Raw genomic sequence first — 18518 nt, forward strand, 5'->3', positions numbered from 1 at the left:
CTCCACAAGTAAAGCTTGAAAAGGAGTAATTACATGTTACTGAATTTAAGTTCCCCAGCTTCATCCCGAGTCTTCATGTCGATAGATTCTTTAGCGAAAGTAAAGAATAATCACTTAACACAAGGGCACATGCTTGGGAACTATGAAGCACCGATACTCCTTAATTTTTTTTTTCAACGTATCGGATACGCGTATCGGAAACATATCGGACACGTATTGTTTGGTAATCGACATCTTGTATCATCGAGAACGTATCGAAAACGCCGTATCGGTGCTTCATAGCTTGGGAACATGCAAGCCAATCAAGAATAATCACTTTGATTGTTCAGGAAAGCTTATAAGATTCATTCATATCGATTTGACTGTAGCCAACTTGCTTGGGAACATGCAAGCCAATCATTTCACTCCTTACTCGCTCAACTTCATTCCATCTCTCAGCTTCAGCAAAAATGTTAGATAACAACACGTAATCTGCATGTGTTAGATGCTCCAATCTGGCAAGTTGTTGGAAGGATATCTTAGCCAACTCAACGTTACCTTGTGTCCTACAAGCACCCAGCAATGTACTCCATAAAACTGCACTGTCTTGGAAAGGGACAGTCTTGATCATCTGATGAGCCTCTTCCAACAAACCCCATCTGCTTAAAAGATCAACCATGCAACCATAATGCTTGATATCCGGCACAATTTTGTACTGATTCACCATATGATCAAAATACCATCTTGCTTTATCAACCAAACCCTTATGACTGCAAGCAATCAAAACACCAATAAATGTTACCCGATTTGGCCTAATAGTACCAAGCCTCTGTTCCATCTCTGAGAACAATTGCAGAGCCACCTCACAGTGCCCATGGACAGCCAAACCAACAATCATAGCATTCCAACAACTTACATTTTTTATCCTCATCCCATTAAATATTTCCCAAGCTGAACTCAAATTCCCACATTTAGAATACATATTTACAAGGGCGTTACCTAAATACCCTTCAATCTTATGGTCACACACTTTGAGAGAGTCATGTATCTTCTTACCCATCTCCAGCTCACCTGTTTCAGCACAGGCACCAAGAACTGATATAAGTGTTACTTCTGTTGGTTTTACATCATCATTTTGTTGCATCTCAGAAAAAAGTGCCAATGCTCCTGCATAATCCTTAACAGAAACACAACCAGCAATAATAGAATTCCATGATACAGCATCCCTCTCGGGCATAAACCGGAACACCCTTCTTGCTTCCTCAACATCACCTAACCTAATGTATCTTGCAATCAAAGTGTTCCACGAAACAACATTCTTGTGTGGCATTGATTCAAGAAGGTAATCTGCTGATTTATAATCACCAATACAATCATATGCTGATATCATGATATTCCAAGAAACCAAACTTCTATTGGTGATTTCATCAAACAAATGCTGGGCAATTGGAACCAACCCACATTGAGAATACATATAGAGCAAAGAGTTGTGAATACATGGGTCATCTTCAAACCCCAATTTGAGAACACTGCAGTGAACTTCAGCCCCTTTTGAAACAATAGCAAGCTCATCACATTTTCCATTGCCATAATCATCTATAAACCTGTAAGCTCTAGAACAGGCCTTGAGCACAAAATTGAAGGTGAAATTATCAGAGACAACATGGGTGCTTTTGCTTTGCATCATGTTGTTGTAAATATATAAAGCTTCAAGAGGGAAAGAACTGTTGGCAAAAGCTCGAATCATAGTGTTGGAAATGAAGGTGTTGTCCATGGAAGTTTCTAGGAAAAGAGAATGGGCATGGGAGAGGTTACCCAAAGGAGAAAGTGCTGAAAAGAAAATTAACTTAGAAGTGAAAGGAACATGAGCTTGAAGCCCTGCTTTGGTGATAATGGCTTGGACTTGTTTCAATTCAAACATGGAAGACAATTTGTGAAGCATATGCACATAATGCCTCCTGAACATGTCAACCCAACAACCATTTACCTTCCTTCTCTCAAACCCAACAAAATTAAAATTATATAAATTTTTTGTGATTGTGTTATGCATTTGTTTACACACAACAAAATTAAAATAACGAAAGAATATAAGTTTTTGTTTGGATAAAATTTTATAACATGATTTAATAAATACCAAAAATTAGATAAATTTAAGGGAAATCATATTCTTCAGCAACAGGCAAATGGATCTCTCATGCAGTAGATACATTTTTTTTAAAGTGGGTCCCATTACTTAATAAAATAAAATAAAAAAATTGTTGACACTATTCTCCATGGGTGTGCAGGAAGAATTCATATCCTCTGCAGCAGAAGAAAATATAACCCCTAAATTTAAATATAAATGAGGTTACTTGACTTTTTTTTTCAGTACTAATACAATTTTAATAATAAAAATAGGATAAAATACAACTTGCTCACGTGTGTGGCACTAGGCTTGTGCTATGTCATTTCCCTTCCCCTGTTTAAAACCTTCAACTTTCTCTTTCAAATTCTTTCATTGTGTTGAGTCTGCAACTCTGAAAAGCTCTATCTCGAAGCTTCTATTCTACGCTCTTGGCTTTGCTTGAACTTGAAGATCTCATAGTCATAGCAATGGTTCGTGCCCTCATCTTCTCCCCTTTTACATTTAATTTCTTCTTTGTTTTTGTTAATCAATCCATTGCTTCAATTTTTTGTAAGATTTCGGGCTGGAATTGAACACTATTATTCGAATTTTAGGTTCTTTGTCTTCTATGGTTTCTAGTTCTGTATTTTATTCAGTTCTTCCCTCTCACAAATCCCTTATTTCTAATTCATTTAAAATTTGATCTTTACATCAAATGAAATCAGATTGAATGTTCCATTTTTTATTTTTTTTTAATAATTTTGTCATTTACGTGTTTTCAGCTTTGAAATTTATATGTTTTTAGGATACTTGATATTTTCTGACTGCGAGTCTAATTATTCTGTTTTTTCAAAAAAAAATTCCCATTTCTCACTCGCATGCTAAAAGTTTTCCTCCATGGAGATGTATAATTTGCAAAATTTTCTAAACAATATTTGAATATTGTAGGATGCTGCAAAGACGCATGGTACTGTGTTGGCATGTACAGATGAAGCAGTTCTTCCTGTCAGTCAAGTGTTTGATGCACTTAGAGAACTTGGGAAGGAAGGGGTTGAACAATACGATCCTATGGTTATTACATTTGCATCATCACGAAGTAATTCTACCGCTCCTTTGATTGCATTTTTTTTTTGTATTTTTTTAATAATCTATACTGGTTTTGCCTATAGAACATGTCTTACAGGGTTACTTTACTTTTTAAATAGAATGAATTTGTAGCAAAAACCATTGTTTTATTTTTCTATTGCTTACATCTTGCTCTTGCTCAAATTTCTACTTACCACAAGAAAAATATGTTTATTGCAAATGATGCTTAATTATTCTCTTCTTGAGGGATCTTTTTATCAGCTGCTGTTGTTGGGTAATTCACAAAAGTTGCATTCAATTGAGTTAATATACAAGTTAGGCTTCTATAGCCTATACATATTATTATTAGCTTTAATTGACGCTTTCAGCACAACTGCTTTTTTCGTGGAGTTTGTGTCCAACACAATTGTATAAAGTAAAATGCCAATGGATGATCATGCATAATACTTTATGATACTGATTTTTAATACTTAGTGGATCTGTGATGGGTATTTCATTCAAGTAGGAAAACGAAGCTTAAACATGCTTCATCTGTTGGGGAAAATTCCAAATTTAGCATGCCATTTTTGGAACCTTCCAATATGATAAGCCAGTCTTTTTCAGAAAAATGTATAGATTGGCGCTTCTATTGTGCATTGAAAGATCAAATTTTGCTTATATTTTTACTATTTATGTTTTATTTTTTTCCCTTATTTTACTTTAGAAAATAAGGGAATATTGGTAAGAGAGGCTATATAAACTCGCTGCTATGCATTGTTTTTACTTGTTAGATGTTGCATAGTCATGAAAGTTTATCTTCGTTGCGTCATTATGAATATAATATTTATAAAACCGTGTTCATTCTCTCAACTCTAATCTTGTATTTCAATGATACAGATCCAGACACACAAATTTTCTGTCATTAAACACTGTTTTTTCTTTTTACATTCTGATCCAGTTCTATCATTCCTTTAAACATTTGTCAACCTCGAAATTTATGTTTGTTGGAAGAACATGGACCGAAGCTTTAATTTCCATTACAAACACATGATTTTCCATTTTGTGCGTATATGATATTTTATTTTATTGTAGTCAAAGAAACCAATTTTTACCACATATTCTTGTAACATTTAGGTAAGTTGTCAGTGGAATCTTCTTCGGTGGATTTTGTCATTTTAATCTGGCAGTCTCTTGATTGTTCTATAGACCAACTGATTCGAGAAATTCTCAGAGTGTTAAAAGTAGGTGGGACAACTTTTATTCGCAAGTCATCTCAGTCTGCTGTGGGCTCAGTTGATAAGGTAATAACAGCCTAGATTGTGCCTCAGTGAATTTATATTGTTGTACATGATGTGATTTTTTGCTCATTGTCCTTGCAGGTGATATCTGATCTTGTGAGCAAGTTATTATTGGTAGGGTTTTCAGAAACACAAGTTTTAGAAGGCAAATCTTCTGGGGTGAGTTTCATTATCTGATATTTGTCTCTGCCATCTTTTATTCATCATTATCTTCCAATCATTTTTTTTTTAATTTTTTTATCGTGTTTGGTTTATTATAAAATAGAATACAATAGAAACATTTCATGGATGAGTTTTTATTTTCTCATGTTTATAATACAATAAAAAACATGTGATGAGTTGAATAGTAGGCTGACATGGGTCTTAAAACCCATTCTAGTGGTATTTGACAATTCTCAGGTTAATTGTTTTTCATTTCTAGCACGATCATTAATTTCAACTAGATTTTTCTTCTTTTCTTCTTGCTTCACTACTTTCGGGCAAATTTGTCTTCATGATGAGTGGGTTGTGGTTATTCTTTTTTTATTCTCCTAATTAACTTAGTTATAACCATTTTACAAATTCTAATAATGTATATATTTTGTGTTGCATATAGATCAAAGCTAAAAAGTCTTCATGGAAAATTGGTTCATCTTTTGCAATAAAGAAGTGGTGAAGAGTTCTCCTAAAGTGCTAATTGATGTTGATTCAGATCTGATTGATGAAGATAGTCTTTTGACTAAAGAAGATTTAAAGAAACCCCAGCTGCCACCTGGTAAAGAGTACTTTTATAGTTTGTCATCAATTAGTAATCTGTGTGATATGAGGCTATTAGCTAACTTGTTTATGATGTAGGTGATTGTAAAATAGGAAGCACGAGAAAAGCCTGCAAAAATTGCAGTTGTGGGAGGGCTGAAGAAGAGGAAAAAGTATTGAAGTTAGGATTGACAGCTGAGCAGATTGATAATCCTCAATCAGCTTGTGGCAGTGTACGTCTTTTTTATTTTTTGCAATGTACAATTTGTTTATACTTTGTCTGGCTGTGCTGTTCAATAAAAACTCATTTTGCTTTCTGTGTATTTTAAAATAGAAAGTTCAAACTTCTAAAATAACTAATAATTTAGATTTGTATACACAGTTTAATAGCTTGACAATTGTTTGGTTATTGTAACATCCCGGGCGCTGACGAGGGCGGGGAGTGATCGCCGGTGCGAAAGGTAATGGACAAGGAGCGACTCCTGGCTTCTAGGGACGGGGGTACATGAATGAATCGAATCAACACCCGAAAGAAAGAGATTCCAGAGATTGTGCTGGTATGGGACGGTACAGTTAGGAATGACTTATAAGAATTAATTGGTACTACCTATACTAACAAGATACATCTACTTTTCGGTAGCCCGGAATGGAAGAACTCTATAGTTAAGCGTGCTTGACTTGGGGAAATTCTGGGAAGGGTGACCTCCTGGGAGGTTTTCCCGAAAAGTGTGCGAGTGAGGACAAAACACGCTGAAAAGTCTCGTGTTAGTGTGTGGGGACAGTCGTTAATCCTTGCAAGTTGCCAAGTGTTACAAGTGGTATCAGAGCAGGGCCTCTCTTCCAGTACGGTGTGGTTTGAGGACGAACCAGGCGGAAGCTGGTGGGTATGTAACATCCCGGGCGCTGACGAGGACGAGGAGTGATAGCCGGTGCGAAAGGGCATGGACAAGGAGCGGCTCCTGGCAGGCTTCTAGGGACGGGGGTACATGAATGAATCGAATCAACACCCGAAAGAGAGGGATTCCAAAGATTGTGCTGGTATGGGACGGTACAGTTGAGAATGGCTTATAAGAATTAATTGGTACTACCTATACTAACAAGATGCATCTACTTTTCGGTAACCCGGAATGGAAGAACTCTATAGTTAAGTGTGCTTGACTTGGGGAAATTCTGGGATGGGTGACCTCCTGGAAAGTTTTCCCGGGAAGTGTGCGAGTGAGGACAAAGCACGCTGAAAAGTCTTGTGTTAGTGTGTGGGGACAGTCGTTAATCCTTGCAAGTTGCCAAGCGTTACAGTTATATAGCCTTTTTTTAGTTCGGATGAGTTATAGAAGCATGGGACAATTAAAATAACCCCTGCTCCAGTTAATTTCAGATAAATTAAATTTCATAAGATGAAAAAGCTAGTGCTGTAACAGAAATCCTTTCCCTTTTTGTTACGTGTAACTTGTGGATGGAAGAAATGCTAATTTCATACTAGCGCCATTTCTGTCAATTTAGCTATGGAAGCTAGGCTGAATTCCTATTTTATATATGAGTTCTCTAAATCGAGGTACCAAACCCCACCTAGTGGGAAAAGGCTTTTGTTGTTATTGAAATCCTCCTGCTGGGTTATAGACACAACTTTATTGGATCTTCATATCTTGCCCTTTAAAAAATTAAGTTACTTTATCTAATTGTATTTAGTTATATCGTTAAAGATATATTGAACATTAATTTTCATCAGTAATTCAGCATTGATGGAACAAGAATTTCTAATATTGCTTTTGATCTACAGTGTGGATTGTGGGATGCTTTCAGATGCAGTACCTGTCCCTACAAGGGACTTCCCCCTTCAAATTGGGCGAGAAGGTACTTTCTCTCCTTCCCTCTCTTGTGCTGTTTGGTGTCATTTCTTTGGTATGGCCTTTAGCATTTGTTAAATAAATCATTCATTATTTTAATGCAGGTAGCACTGTCCAGTAACTTCCTTGATGCAGACATATAATGGATACAGTTGCAATACGTTTTGTAATTGGAATGGTATAATGGAATGTTTAGATAGTATGAGATGTTTATTAGTTATGTTAATGCTGACAGAACCATTCGTCCTAGTTGTTTGATACAATTTTAAGAAAAGCTTCATGAGATATCCAAGTTACTCTGGAGCTGTAATACCTTTGCCTTTCTCTCAATTTTTTGATAAAAAAAAATTCCCATTTCTCTATTTCTTAAGCTTGGAGGCAAAGTGTTGTCATCCGACGTATAAATTTCAAATCCAACCAAGCTTTGAGTAATGTTGTACTCGAATATTAAGCTATTCCTTAACTATTTCTGGAGGAAAAGGAACAATGCCTTGCAGCCTGTGTATGATGGGTAGAAAGTCTTGAACCAGAGCTTGTGATGATTATTAGAAATCTTGATTCCTAATAATGTAATAGTTGTATAGGTTTTGATTAATTTAAATTTAAATTTCAAATAGACCGGTTCCAAATTTTAAAACTGTTTAAACCGTTTACAACTTTGTCCGAATTTCTGGACTAATTTCTTGTGTTTAATTGTGATGATTAATATACACACACAAAAAAGTTTTCCACACTATTTTTTTTTTTATAGACATTTTCCACACTATTTAACTCTCATTGAAGTAGTTAAAGAAAAGTTCAACTAATCTGAGATAGAGTTTATATCAACATATGTAGAGTAGTTAAAATTTAAATAGATTGAGTTGAATTACAGATGCTAGGCCATGAGGTGTAGCCATCATAATTCAATTGTCATAAAAATAAGGGTTTTCGTTTTATCCTTTAACATAACACAACAAACTTTTCTACACTCACAACATTTTGTGGGGCCCACACTTTTTAAAACAAAAAAATAAATAAAAAATTAAGGCACGCAAAACGAATCTCTATAACATTACACAATCACTTTTCCTACAACATAACTCTTATAAAACCCTAAAAATAATGATAATAGTAATTTTATCTTTTTGTAGAGGAGATATAAGCCTGGTTAATTACACTATTTCTCTTTTAAGAGATGCGGTAATCACTTTACTCTATTATTTATTTTGAAATATTATATTCTCCTTATCATTAAGTATGTGGAGGGAATTTAATGGATGATTTCTAAATATACAGTTGTATTTAAAATTTAATAAGATTTTTTTTTTCATTCTTGTAGTTTCGCCGGTTTAATCGGATTAGTTGAATACTTAATAAATCAATAAAGAAATAAATTAATATGTATTACACTTTAGTTATTTCAATGTAATTGAATTTTAAGTGCAAATTTTTTTCATGCAATTGTCATCTTCATTCCAAGTTCCAACTCTTAATATCAACTTGAACTGAATAATAAAGATGATAAAGATATTATTTTATCGAATCATGGAAAGGATCTTGGATCATGTTAAAAAATATATGATATCATCATGTGAGGAATTATTAACATACAGTGATAGATGAAGAGAAATAAAAAATATTAAAATAGATAGTTACAAAATCATAACCGTTGATTCACTTTTAAGTGATTATGATTTTTTCATATAATCATGTCATTTTTTTTAATATGAGATGATCCATTTCTGACGTGGACACCTGACTCATCTTAAATAATATTTACATTAAGAGTTTTATTAATCTCATATTAAAGGAGATAAGTTATCTTATGTCATAGAGACAAATTTATGGGTTCCACTACCTAAAAAAATAAAAAAAAAATAAAAGAAAAGAAAAGAAAAAGGTGGCAGTGTAGGAAAAAAACTTATCTCATGTAGCATGAGAATAATTTTTCTCTTACATTAAATACATTAAAGTGTCATGCATTTATTTTTTTTAAGAGAGAAGTATAATTTTTCAAAATAGAGAAAAGATAAAAGGGCAATTTATCTTTAAGACTTCCTGTATGTATTAAAGTGCAGGTAATCAATTGTAAGATAAAATTTTTTAAAAAGAATTTAATATCATTTGCGTTAAGACTCTTAGTTGGTTTAGTACATTACTTATTATCAAAAATAAAATAAAATAGTACATTACTTTTGGCTACTTTAAGTAGTGTGAAAAAAAAAAAGCGAGTTCAGTTAACTACAAAAAAATAAAATAAAATAAGATGAAAAAATGTGAGTGGTTGTGATAAGAGATGAAAAAATATGGTTATATTATTTGATCACAATCACTCATGATGATGAGATAAGAGAGAGAAAAATATATAATTTTTAAATGAGTGATTATGATCAAATAACATGACCATTTTTTCACATTAGAAATTTCACTCCCTTACATAACACATCTTGTATTATGCCATAGTACCAAAAAATTTGGGTCCCATTAAAAAAAATAAAGAAAAAAAATAAAAATATGTATGTCACCTTTTTGTGTCTATGTCATGATATAAAATGTGTGGTGTAACATCACACTCACATTTCATATAAAAGATTTTGGATGTACAAAAGTAAGAGTGAGAATATTCTAATTACCAAAAATTCTTACTACTAACTTACTACCCATCACATCACCATTGGATCAAAGAGAGAGAATGTTAAAAAGTTTTTGAAGAAAGAGAAAATGTTAATCTAATGGTGATTAGATAGGTAGTAAGTTGGTAGTAGAAAATTTTGGTAGTAAGAATATCCCTCCTCCAAAAGTAATATGTATAAATAGCTAAGGTTTAAAAAAAAATAAAAAATCATGTGTGGGTAGAAGAACTAAGATTCAATTTTTTTTAGTATTTATGTGAGAATCTCATATATTATTGCAATTAAATAAATGAAATAACATCTGTCATTTTAAAGGATATAAGCTTATATCATTTTAGATCATAATCGTTGATTTCCGTCTATCAACGATTATAATTTATTGGATCAAAATTATTAATTAATTAATAATAAATTTGACCCATTAAGTTTGACCAATAGATTATAACGGTTGATGGACGAAAATCAACGGTTATGATCTAAAATGATATAAGTTTATATCCTTTAAGATGATAGATGTTTTTCCTATAACCAATCTTTCTTATAATTATCTTTTTTAAGATTTAATTTCAGTCTTACACTACTACTTATGAAACACGGACATGGACACGTTGGGACACGTGTCCAACACGCGGTCGACTTTGTGGGACACGCGAGTTTGACCGAATCCGACACGCGGTCAACGTATGTGGATACGTTTTGGCATATTTTTAAAAAATAAAAATAAAATTACAATTTAAAAAAATAAAAATATTTAATAAAAAACAAAAAGTCTGGAACCCTATCTCGTCTGATCCTCTCTCGCGCTGGAGGCTGCTGGTCTGGTCCTTCTCTTCTTCGTCGTCGGTCGTCGGTCGTCGCCGGTCGTCGTCGACATCTCCGGTCGTTGGTCGTCGTCTACATCCGGTAAGTCTCTTTCCATTCTCTTTCGATTCTCGCCTTTTTGATTATTTTTGGGTCTAGAGAGTCTGAGGCTATGTGTGGTTTTTTCTCGTCTACATCTCCCTTGTATAGTTTCCTTCATATGTGTGGTTTTTTCTCCCAGAACGATAATATCATGCTTAACTATATTATAAATTCCAATAGAACCCAGAGAAACGAACCATAAAGCAAGTATAGGGGAAAACATGAAACCCACTTTACTGGTACCAAACCGTTGTATGCTGAACAAAGCCACCAGGACTAGAATTGAAACAATAACCAGTGCATCTGCATGTGAGAAACACAAAAAAGATAAAAAGAAATTAAGCTCTGTTGTGCAAAATTCTAATTTGTTCATTTCCATAGTTCCACAAGATAAATAACACATTGGTTGTACTTAGGCCAAAGCACACCAAGCTCATTAATTGAGAGATATTTCAGAGACTTTGATCTCAAGTGCATTTGCTGCAGAAAATTATAAAAGGATTCATATCTTGCATTGCAATTTTTTTTATTGGAATAAATTTTTTTCTCTGTTTCTTCACCAATATATTTGACAATAGAAACAAGAACAAGATAGACTTTGACAATAGAAATTCAGTCAAGCATAATAGGCTTGGGGTCAGAAAAACAGCATGAGATATGAATGCTACTGGTAGAATCCCTTATCTGAGGCAATAGAGATTCATATACAACAAAAGAGTTAGGTACTTTGCCTTATTTTTATTGTATATTGAGCTGGCCTTTTGCTTTAGCAATTGTATATTAAGCTGTGAAAGAATGAAAGAAGGGTTTTGGTAAAGAGTCAGGTACTTTGCCTTATTTGTATTGGTTAACCCCTTATCTGAGGCTACTGGTAGAATCCATAACTCATGCCTCCAGGCTACTTATGTGGCATTAGATATGAATGCTATGTCCGTACCTTTTGGGTTATGGAGTTCTTCAAGTAAATACCATGTGCTACTGCTGCCTTGTGGAATTGTAGCTTCTTCCTACTTCTGGTTTCCAATTACAAAACAAGCTCAAGTGTGTACTACATTCAGTATTTCAATTTATAATAATCCCCCCCACGGTGTGCATGGTGATAAAAGTGATATGAAACAGTATTTCTTTTATTGGGTTTGCATATACAATTATCACATGAAAAATCACGAAATATTATTTAACAATATAACCTTATGCCCTGTATGATCCAAATTTGAAACTTGAAACCATGCATTTAAAAATTATGAGCTTGTATAGGAGCAACGAACCAAACAAGAGAGTTGTTTATTAAGCTCTTGGAATTAGAGTTGGTTACATTACAAATAGCCATGTCCATAACAATAATTAAGAGTTGGCTGGAAATTCTAAAATATTCTTCATGATCATGCTCATATACATTACACCCTCTTGTGCAAACAGAATTTTGCACTCTACATTGCAATCACAGATTTTTAAAGTGCTCTGTTTTATACACTAAATCAATCTCACTAATTTTATTTTTGTTTGACACATTTATAGAATTACAAGATGGATCATTCGAGTTCTGCCTCTGCCAGTGCCAGTAATAGTGCTGCTACTAGTGCTTCTGATGTCAATGAATATTTAGCATATGAGTTATTATGAATTGCTATATGTATTAAATGTAAATTATATTATATATATTAAAAATATTATTTAATATCAAAACGTGTCCCAACGTGTCGAAATTTAGCATTTTTTAGAATTAACGTGTCGGAGTGTCGTGTCATGTCCCATGTCCGTGTCCGTGCATCATTGACTACTACTACCTTAACACCTCACTAACCCCCCTTTAAGATAAATATTCCTAAAAGAAGGGTTCAGCAAAACGACAGGGTTTTGTTTATCAGAAGAAAAAGAGGAATTGTTTATTCGCATAGGTTTCGAAAGCTCATCGTTTTGTTTGGCTTGGACTTCGGGTTCGACTTTCTTCTCTCTAATTCTGTACATGATTCTGGATGCACCATAAAATTTGTTCACATATGACATTGATGCTTTCTGTATCGAAATTCATTTTTTCTTTGTTATTTCCGTTTACTGTCTGTGTATTTGTGAGAATTATGTAGCGATGCCTTCGCGAATGTTTGAATTAGAACGTAGTTGCTATGCATTGTTGCTTTCAATTGTCTCACCGGTTTTTTCTGCATATCCTAAAACACAACTTGATTCATTGATTTTGTGCTCCCTTGCTTTATAGTGTAGGATTGACCTAGGGATATAGTTTTGAGGTTAGTAGGGTTTCAGCCTCTTTTGCTTGATCAAATTTTTGGATTATTTGAATGCTTTCTGAATGATACATTGCAAATCTTGCTTGATATTTAAGTCAACTGTAAATTTTTAATTTTGTTGAGTTGTTTTCTAGTTTGTGGTTACTACTTACTAGATCTCAGAACAGATTACTATATTTTGAGAAATGACTATATAATCAATTAGATTGAAATGGAGTTCAAAATAAAATTAATTTAATAAAATGTATCTACCCTTGCATGACTGAAAGATCATGGGTTCGAATACAGGAAACAGCCTCTTTGCAATTATGCAATAGTAAGGCTGCGTACAAGGATTGCCTCTATCCCACACTAGCTAGTCGGGTTTAACGGGGAGTGATTTTTTTTTTTTTTTAAGATAAAGTAAATAAAGGGTAAATACACCTTTACTCACACAAGCTCACTTTAGAAGAACCTTATCCTTAATTTAAAATAAACTCCAAAGTCCAAACAATGAAATCTAATTGAATTCCATTGATTTTGATATTGGTTCCAAACAAGAGAATTCATGTAATATGGTTTGAGTAGTTATAATTAGACTAGTACTTTTTATGTGATAATATAATGGCCATTTGATTGTCTCTGATGTTTCTCTGCTGAATGCAGACAACCTTCTACAAGCAGCATCCAACAATGCTTCTGGACAAGAATGCCATTCAGGAAACCCATTATGAGGTTCTCAATGTCAAGGAAGATGCAAGTTATGAAGAAATTCGTGCTAGTTACCGTAATGCTGTACTCAGTTTACATCCTGATAAACTATTGAAGACATCCGAGACATCATCCAGCAGTAATCAAACAAATGGAGAGAGGTTTCTCAAAGTACAAAAGGCATGGGAAGTTCTAAGCAATTCAAGCTCTCGGTTATTGTATGATAATGAACTGCGAAGTTCGAGGCGGGATGTACTGGCTGCTGAAGTTGCAGAAGATGTAAGCTTGCAGGATATGATAGCTGAAGATGCTGGAGATGCATTGGAACTGTTTTATCAGTGCCGATGTGGTGATTACTTCTCTGTCGACTCCTTGGAATTGCAGAAAATGGGATATTCTTTGTTGAAGGAAGGAAATAGGCTATCTATACTCAGCATTGATACTTTATCAGGATCAGTTATTCTTCCCTGCGGATCTTGTTCGTTAAAAGCTCGTCTGGTAATCAGTATTGTTGACAATTGAAATTATTAACATTTTTAGTATGGACTATGACCCATTGAAATTATTACATTTTTTATGAAGATAGCAAACTAATGATAGCTGCCTATCATTGGAAAAAAAATTTGGGGGCAGAAATCCAAAAGTGTTCAGTGCCGAATTCTTCCAGATAAGCTATGCTGACGCACTTATTAAATTTAATTTACATTCTTAATTATAGTTTTTTCTCATTAGAAATTGAGCGTGGTATTCAAAATCAACTTTATCCATAATAAAAGTTTAAATTTTAAGTTTATCACTTCAAAAAATGGATGAGACTTGAAAATTTCATGGCTTAACTTAAAAGAATCTCGTTTGCACTTGAGACTCCAAAAAGCTGGAGATTTTCATATATTATTTACTGTCTACAGAAGCAGCATACATATGTAAAAAAAATAAAAATAATCCAAGCATTCATGGGTAACGGTACACATTTCAGAAAGGAGAATATTGATCATCGATACATTATACATACAATCAGTAAGCAAAACTGACGATTATTCTATATATGAAACTTCTTATTTTATGCCATGAATCATAAATTTGATTTCTTTAGTTCCAATAGTCTAGACCACCTTTTATCAACAGAGGCCCGGCTTTGTCCAGTAGTATCTGAAAAATAAGACGTTCTTTCATAAGTTTTACTTGATTTCTTTAAGGAAATTTTGTTGGTGTTGCAAACAGGAAAACAAAAAGAAGAAGTAATCAACAAAGAAAAGAAAAGTAATCAAGCCATGAAGTTTTCAAATAAAAAATGCTTACACTGTACTGTATACTCAGATTTCTCGCACAAGTCCGAGCACGTATCCTGCAAAAAATAAATTAAATATAAGACTACGGAGGATTTCCAAAATCAAAATTCTGAAACAGAAATTGTAAAATCATGATTTGCAATTCTGCTAAATATACTTTTACTGAGGAGTTTAGCCGAATAGCATCTTGGACAAGAGAGTCAAGATCAACTTCGTATCCCGGTCTAGCATATATCACCTGTATTGTGAGTAGTTGTGTTAGATTACCCTTTATTACTTTGGCAACAGCATTGAACATGATATACTTGAAATCATCTCATGACTAAAAATTTGGTATAGCTATTGTCATTCCTCCTTAAAATAAGGTGATGAAAAGCTATATCCATCGAAAACACTGTCTATTACGGTCAGTTCTACATTACAACATAGATAACAACACATATATATCCTGTAACACATTTTCAGCCTCAAATTTTAACCTTAAAATGACACACACTTTTCTATATTGCAATAGCATTTTCATGTATTCTTTTGAAACATTCCAATTATTTTTGGAATTTTATAAAAGAAAACACAAGTAAGCTTTTTAAAGAGAAATTATTTTAGAGAACTTCTATCTATGTGCAAAAAAGGAGACACAAAAAATGAAACTAATTGGGTTTTGGGACTTACATTAGGGTCTCCGCCAATATCAGGTAGCTGTTTATCTCTAGCCATGAGAACCCATACGTTAAATTTAGTGTCAATCTGTAACCATTAGTAAATACAAAGTCATCCACATAGAACAAGCTTAATGGCATTCGTCAAAACATAATCAGCATTTGACAATGTAGATATCTTCAAGAATACATAAAATTGGTTATAAGTACAAATTTATTTTTCTGAAATATACGTATAATATTTAACTATAAAGCAAAACATCAAATTGCAATAACATCAAATAATACATTTTCCTTTCAAGAAATTCTTTTGGTGTATATGTGCACTTAACAGTCCCAACACCAAGATATATTGGTAAAACCTGGGTATTTTTAGGTAGAAAAAAGTTCAGAGGAAGGTGAGAGTAAGCATGAGTTTTTTGACACAGTTATAAGATTCATCAAACTTCTCTTAAACTTCAACCATTCAAATATAATACGCTTTCTCCAACATAAACAACATGGTATGTAACGATTTTATTTTATTTTTTTCTGGTGTGAGGCATGTGAGAGATCATAAACCCATGTTATTTGAGGACCAGATCAGCCAAAATGAATTAAGAATAATGCCACCCACACACATTTACACACACCACTTCATAGCTATATTCTGCCTTTTAATGTGCTCAGTGTTAATATGCACTAGGCATAGCAGTTAGACAGGAAGCCCTCCCAATATGTGCTTACTCTAAGGTTCAAACTTTGGCAAGTTTAGTACTATATACATTTAACTATTTATGCTAAAATTTGTTTAAGGCTTTAATGTTTCTACAGCGAATGTAGATAAGTTATCTACATTTTCTCTCAAAATGATGTCGTTTAGGGTTGAAAGATTAAAAAATTATAATAATAAAGTCTATTATAACCTTGGAATAAATTATAATTACAAAAACACTTTGATTTTCGCCCCAAAATGACGTCGTTTTGAGCTCAATGTAGATAACTTATCTACATTCACTGCAGAAAAAACAAACCCTTTGTTTAATAATATAAAAGGTTTCACAAATCTGAAAAAGAAAAAGCCAAAAATCAATTCATAATATCAAAGATACTACAATAAGAATCACATTCACTAGTGATCAATGCAAAGTATCTGAATACAAAAGAAAAAATCTACATTGTCAAGCCATGTAACAGATCTAAACCAAAAACCACTCCCCATTAAACCCAACTAGCGAGTGTGGGGTGGAGGAAATCCTTGTACACAGTCTTATCCTTGCATAATTGCAAAGAGGCTGTTTCCTGGATTCGAACCATGACTTTTTAATCATGAAGGAACAGTTTTACCACTGCTCCAGTTCTAAAACAATCAAATTAATTAGTATATGTTCATGAAGAAAGGAAATGCCAGTCGGCAATATGAAAAGAAACTGAACAAAGAGGAAGCCAGAGTGGGTAGGGTAGAGATCAAACTCATAATATCCAAGATACTACAATAAAAATCACAATCAATAGTTATCCATGCACAGTATTTGAATGAAAAAGAGAACATCTACATTGTCAAGGCAATAAGGCATGTCACAAATCTCAAACCAAGAAATTAATTAGTATCTGTTCATGATGAAAGGAAATACCTGTCGGCAATATGGAGAAAAACAGTTGCTACATTTTCTAGTGAAGGATGTCATGACTCTTCCATCCACCGATAAGCCAAAGCTAGCATGCTGGCATTATCATGTAGAAGTGTTGACAAGTGACTAAACAAAATTAAATTTGAAATATAGGAATATTAATTCTAGTCACTGACGAAGATAGAAAATATAATTCAATATTGTCATTAACATAAAAAGGGAGTATGAAAAAAATGAAATTGGAAGTGCATAAATACTTAATTTTGTATATCATTCATTTTTACAATAGAATTTCCATTCATATATCTAAATAAAATATTTGGAACTACCACCTTTTGGATGGAGAGGTTGATGAATACTTGTGCATCCTTATGTGGGTCATCTTCAACTTCAATCAAATCCTGTAACTGTAGGTCGTGCAAAGATACGAGATAGTCACATGTCCAATCTCCATGATATTTGCTATCACCCGGTGATATTGTGATCAGACGGCGAGCACCCTTACTCGTGTTCTTCCCAATCTGTGTTTGATCACACAGAGTAAATAGCATTAGAATATTGTTAAGGACCAAATGGCTGCAATTGCAACCATCTTGGTCGTAAGAATAATAATAAAGAAACCAAAGACCCTATTTGTATTACAAGAATACTATGTGTATATGTTATGCACATTAACAACACTTATTTATATTTATGAGAAACAAGTTTGATTGAAACTTTTAGATGATATTTAAAATATTAAAGAGAATGAAAGAAAAATGAGTAGGATTATATCGAAAAACTTTTTGTTTATAAATTCTTACAAACTACATGACCCGTAATACTCTACTCAAGAATGTACCACGGTAATACTGGTAATACTCTACTTAAGAGTGTATTATCGGTCAGACGTAGTGTAGTTTGTAATAGTTTTTAAACAAAAAATTTATAAATATAAATTGCAGAAATGAAAATATGACCAGTATACTTGTTATTACATAACCATAGATATAAGAAAAGCCAAGCACAGATTAGAGAATTAAAAGAAGTAAAATGAAAGAAGATAGATAGTTAGTTACCAATGGAGAGTGCAAGTTATACTTTCTTTTGGTAGAAGCAGTAAACCTGGCATCATTATTATTATAAGTGTGAAACTGAGAGAGCAACTTCAACGTTTTGAACTTGGCTGCAGGGTGGCGGCACGGATTGAATATTATTGAGTTGAAGCTCCTTTGGGTTGGGGATACCAAATTTCCAGCTTTCGCCATAACTCACGCTGAAGACAGGTTTTCTCAAAGTGTAATGTAACGTAAGTGAAAGAAGATGGTTAACTTAACCTTATCTTTCACGTGTGACTGATATTGAAGCCTCATAACGCCAATTTAGTTTTCTAGGGGACACATGACAATTGAGACCTACGAAGACGGTAACATGATATTACATGATTGATTATGTTAATTTTAAAAAATATTAAATTTTAACATATTTTGATATTAAATAAT

General features: G+C 33.4%; 4 protein-coding genes across 5 annotated transcripts; 2 read left to right on the forward strand and 2 right to left on the reverse strand.

Moving 5' to 3' along the window:
- Positions 1-325: 325 nt before the first annotated feature.
- On the reverse strand, positions 326-1945 carry LOC133288420 (pentatricopeptide repeat-containing protein At5g15300-like). The gene has a single exon (XM_061486172.1). The coding sequence runs from the start codon at positions 1943-1945 to the stop codon at positions 326-328; it is 1620 nt and encodes a 539-aa protein (XP_061342156.1).
- Positions 1946-2711: 766 nt separating this feature from the next.
- On the forward strand, positions 2712-7312 carry LOC133288421 (anamorsin homolog). Its single transcript, XM_061486173.1, is given in 10 exon segments — positions 2712-2726; positions 3032-3179; positions 4283-4449; positions 4528-4605; positions 5042-5093; positions 5096-5200; positions 5281-5414; positions 6959-7010; positions 7013-7032; positions 7130-7312. Coding segments are annotated over 10 exon segments (810 nt in total). The 3' UTR covers positions 7169-7312.
- A 3108-nt stretch (positions 7313-10420) lies between these two features.
- LOC133288427 (uncharacterized) lies at positions 10421-14142 on the forward strand. Of its 2 annotated transcripts, XM_061486181.1 has the most exons (3): positions 10436-10543; positions 12062-12104; positions 13435-14142. In XM_061486181.1, the coding sequence occupies exon 3, from the start codon at positions 13462-13464 to the stop codon at positions 13999-14001; it is 540 nt and encodes a 179-aa protein (XP_061342165.1). In that variant the 5' UTR covers positions 10436-10543; positions 12062-12104; positions 13435-13461; the 3' UTR covers positions 14002-14142. The 2 variants fall into 2 exon arrangements, with proteins under 2 accessions (XP_061342163.1, XP_061342165.1); XM_061486179.1 differs by lacking the exon at positions 12062-12104 and having other exon boundaries at positions 10421-10543.
- A 199-nt stretch (positions 14143-14341) lies between these two features.
- Positions 14342-18389, reverse strand: LOC133288409 (large ribosomal RNA subunit accumulation protein YCED homolog 2, chloroplastic). Its single transcript, XM_061486160.1, has 7 exons — positions 18096-18389; positions 17370-17558; positions 17041-17130; positions 15441-15515; positions 14926-15006; positions 14779-14824; positions 14342-14628 (listed from the first exon to the last, which is right to left on the reverse strand). The coding sequence occupies exons 1-7, from the start codon at positions 18282-18284 to the stop codon at positions 14552-14554; spliced, it is 747 nt and encodes a 248-aa protein (XP_061342144.1). The 5' UTR covers positions 18285-18389; the 3' UTR covers positions 14342-14551.
- Positions 18390-18518: the final 129 nt, after the last annotated feature.

Source organism: Gastrolobium bilobum, unplaced genomic scaffold, assembly GCF_033153095.1.
Source record: "Gastrolobium bilobum isolate Gb01-03AN ecotype WA unplaced genomic scaffold, APGP_CSIRO_Gbil_v1 utg1578, whole genome shotgun sequence".
In the NCBI taxonomy this organism is placed as follows: domain Eukaryota; kingdom Viridiplantae; phylum Streptophyta; class Magnoliopsida; order Fabales; family Fabaceae; genus Gastrolobium; species Gastrolobium bilobum.

What these genes read in the sequence shown, in the direction of transcription:
- LOC133288409 (XM_061486160.1), bottom strand. Translation starts at nt 18,284, where the DNA reads ATGGCGAAAGCTGGAAATTTGGTATCCCCAACCCAAAGGAGCTTCAAC. An exon ending in ATAACTTGCACTCTCCATTG is followed by an intron (nt 17,559 to 18,095) that starts GTAACTAACTAT and finishes GATCAAACACAG; the next exon opens with ATTGGGAAGAACACGAGTAA. An exon ending in TTTCTCCATATTGCCGACAG is followed by an intron (nt 15,516 to 17,040) that starts GTATTTCCTTTC and finishes TAATGGTTACAG; the next exon opens with ATTGACACTAAATTTAACGT.
- LOC133288427 (XM_061486179.1), top strand. Translation starts at nt 13,462, where the DNA reads ATGCTTCTGGACAAGAATGCCATTCAGGAAACCCATTATGAGGTTCTC.
- LOC133288420 (XM_061486172.1), bottom strand. Translation starts at nt 1,945, where the DNA reads ATGTTCAGGAGGCATTATGTGCATATGCTTCACAAATTGTCTTCCATG.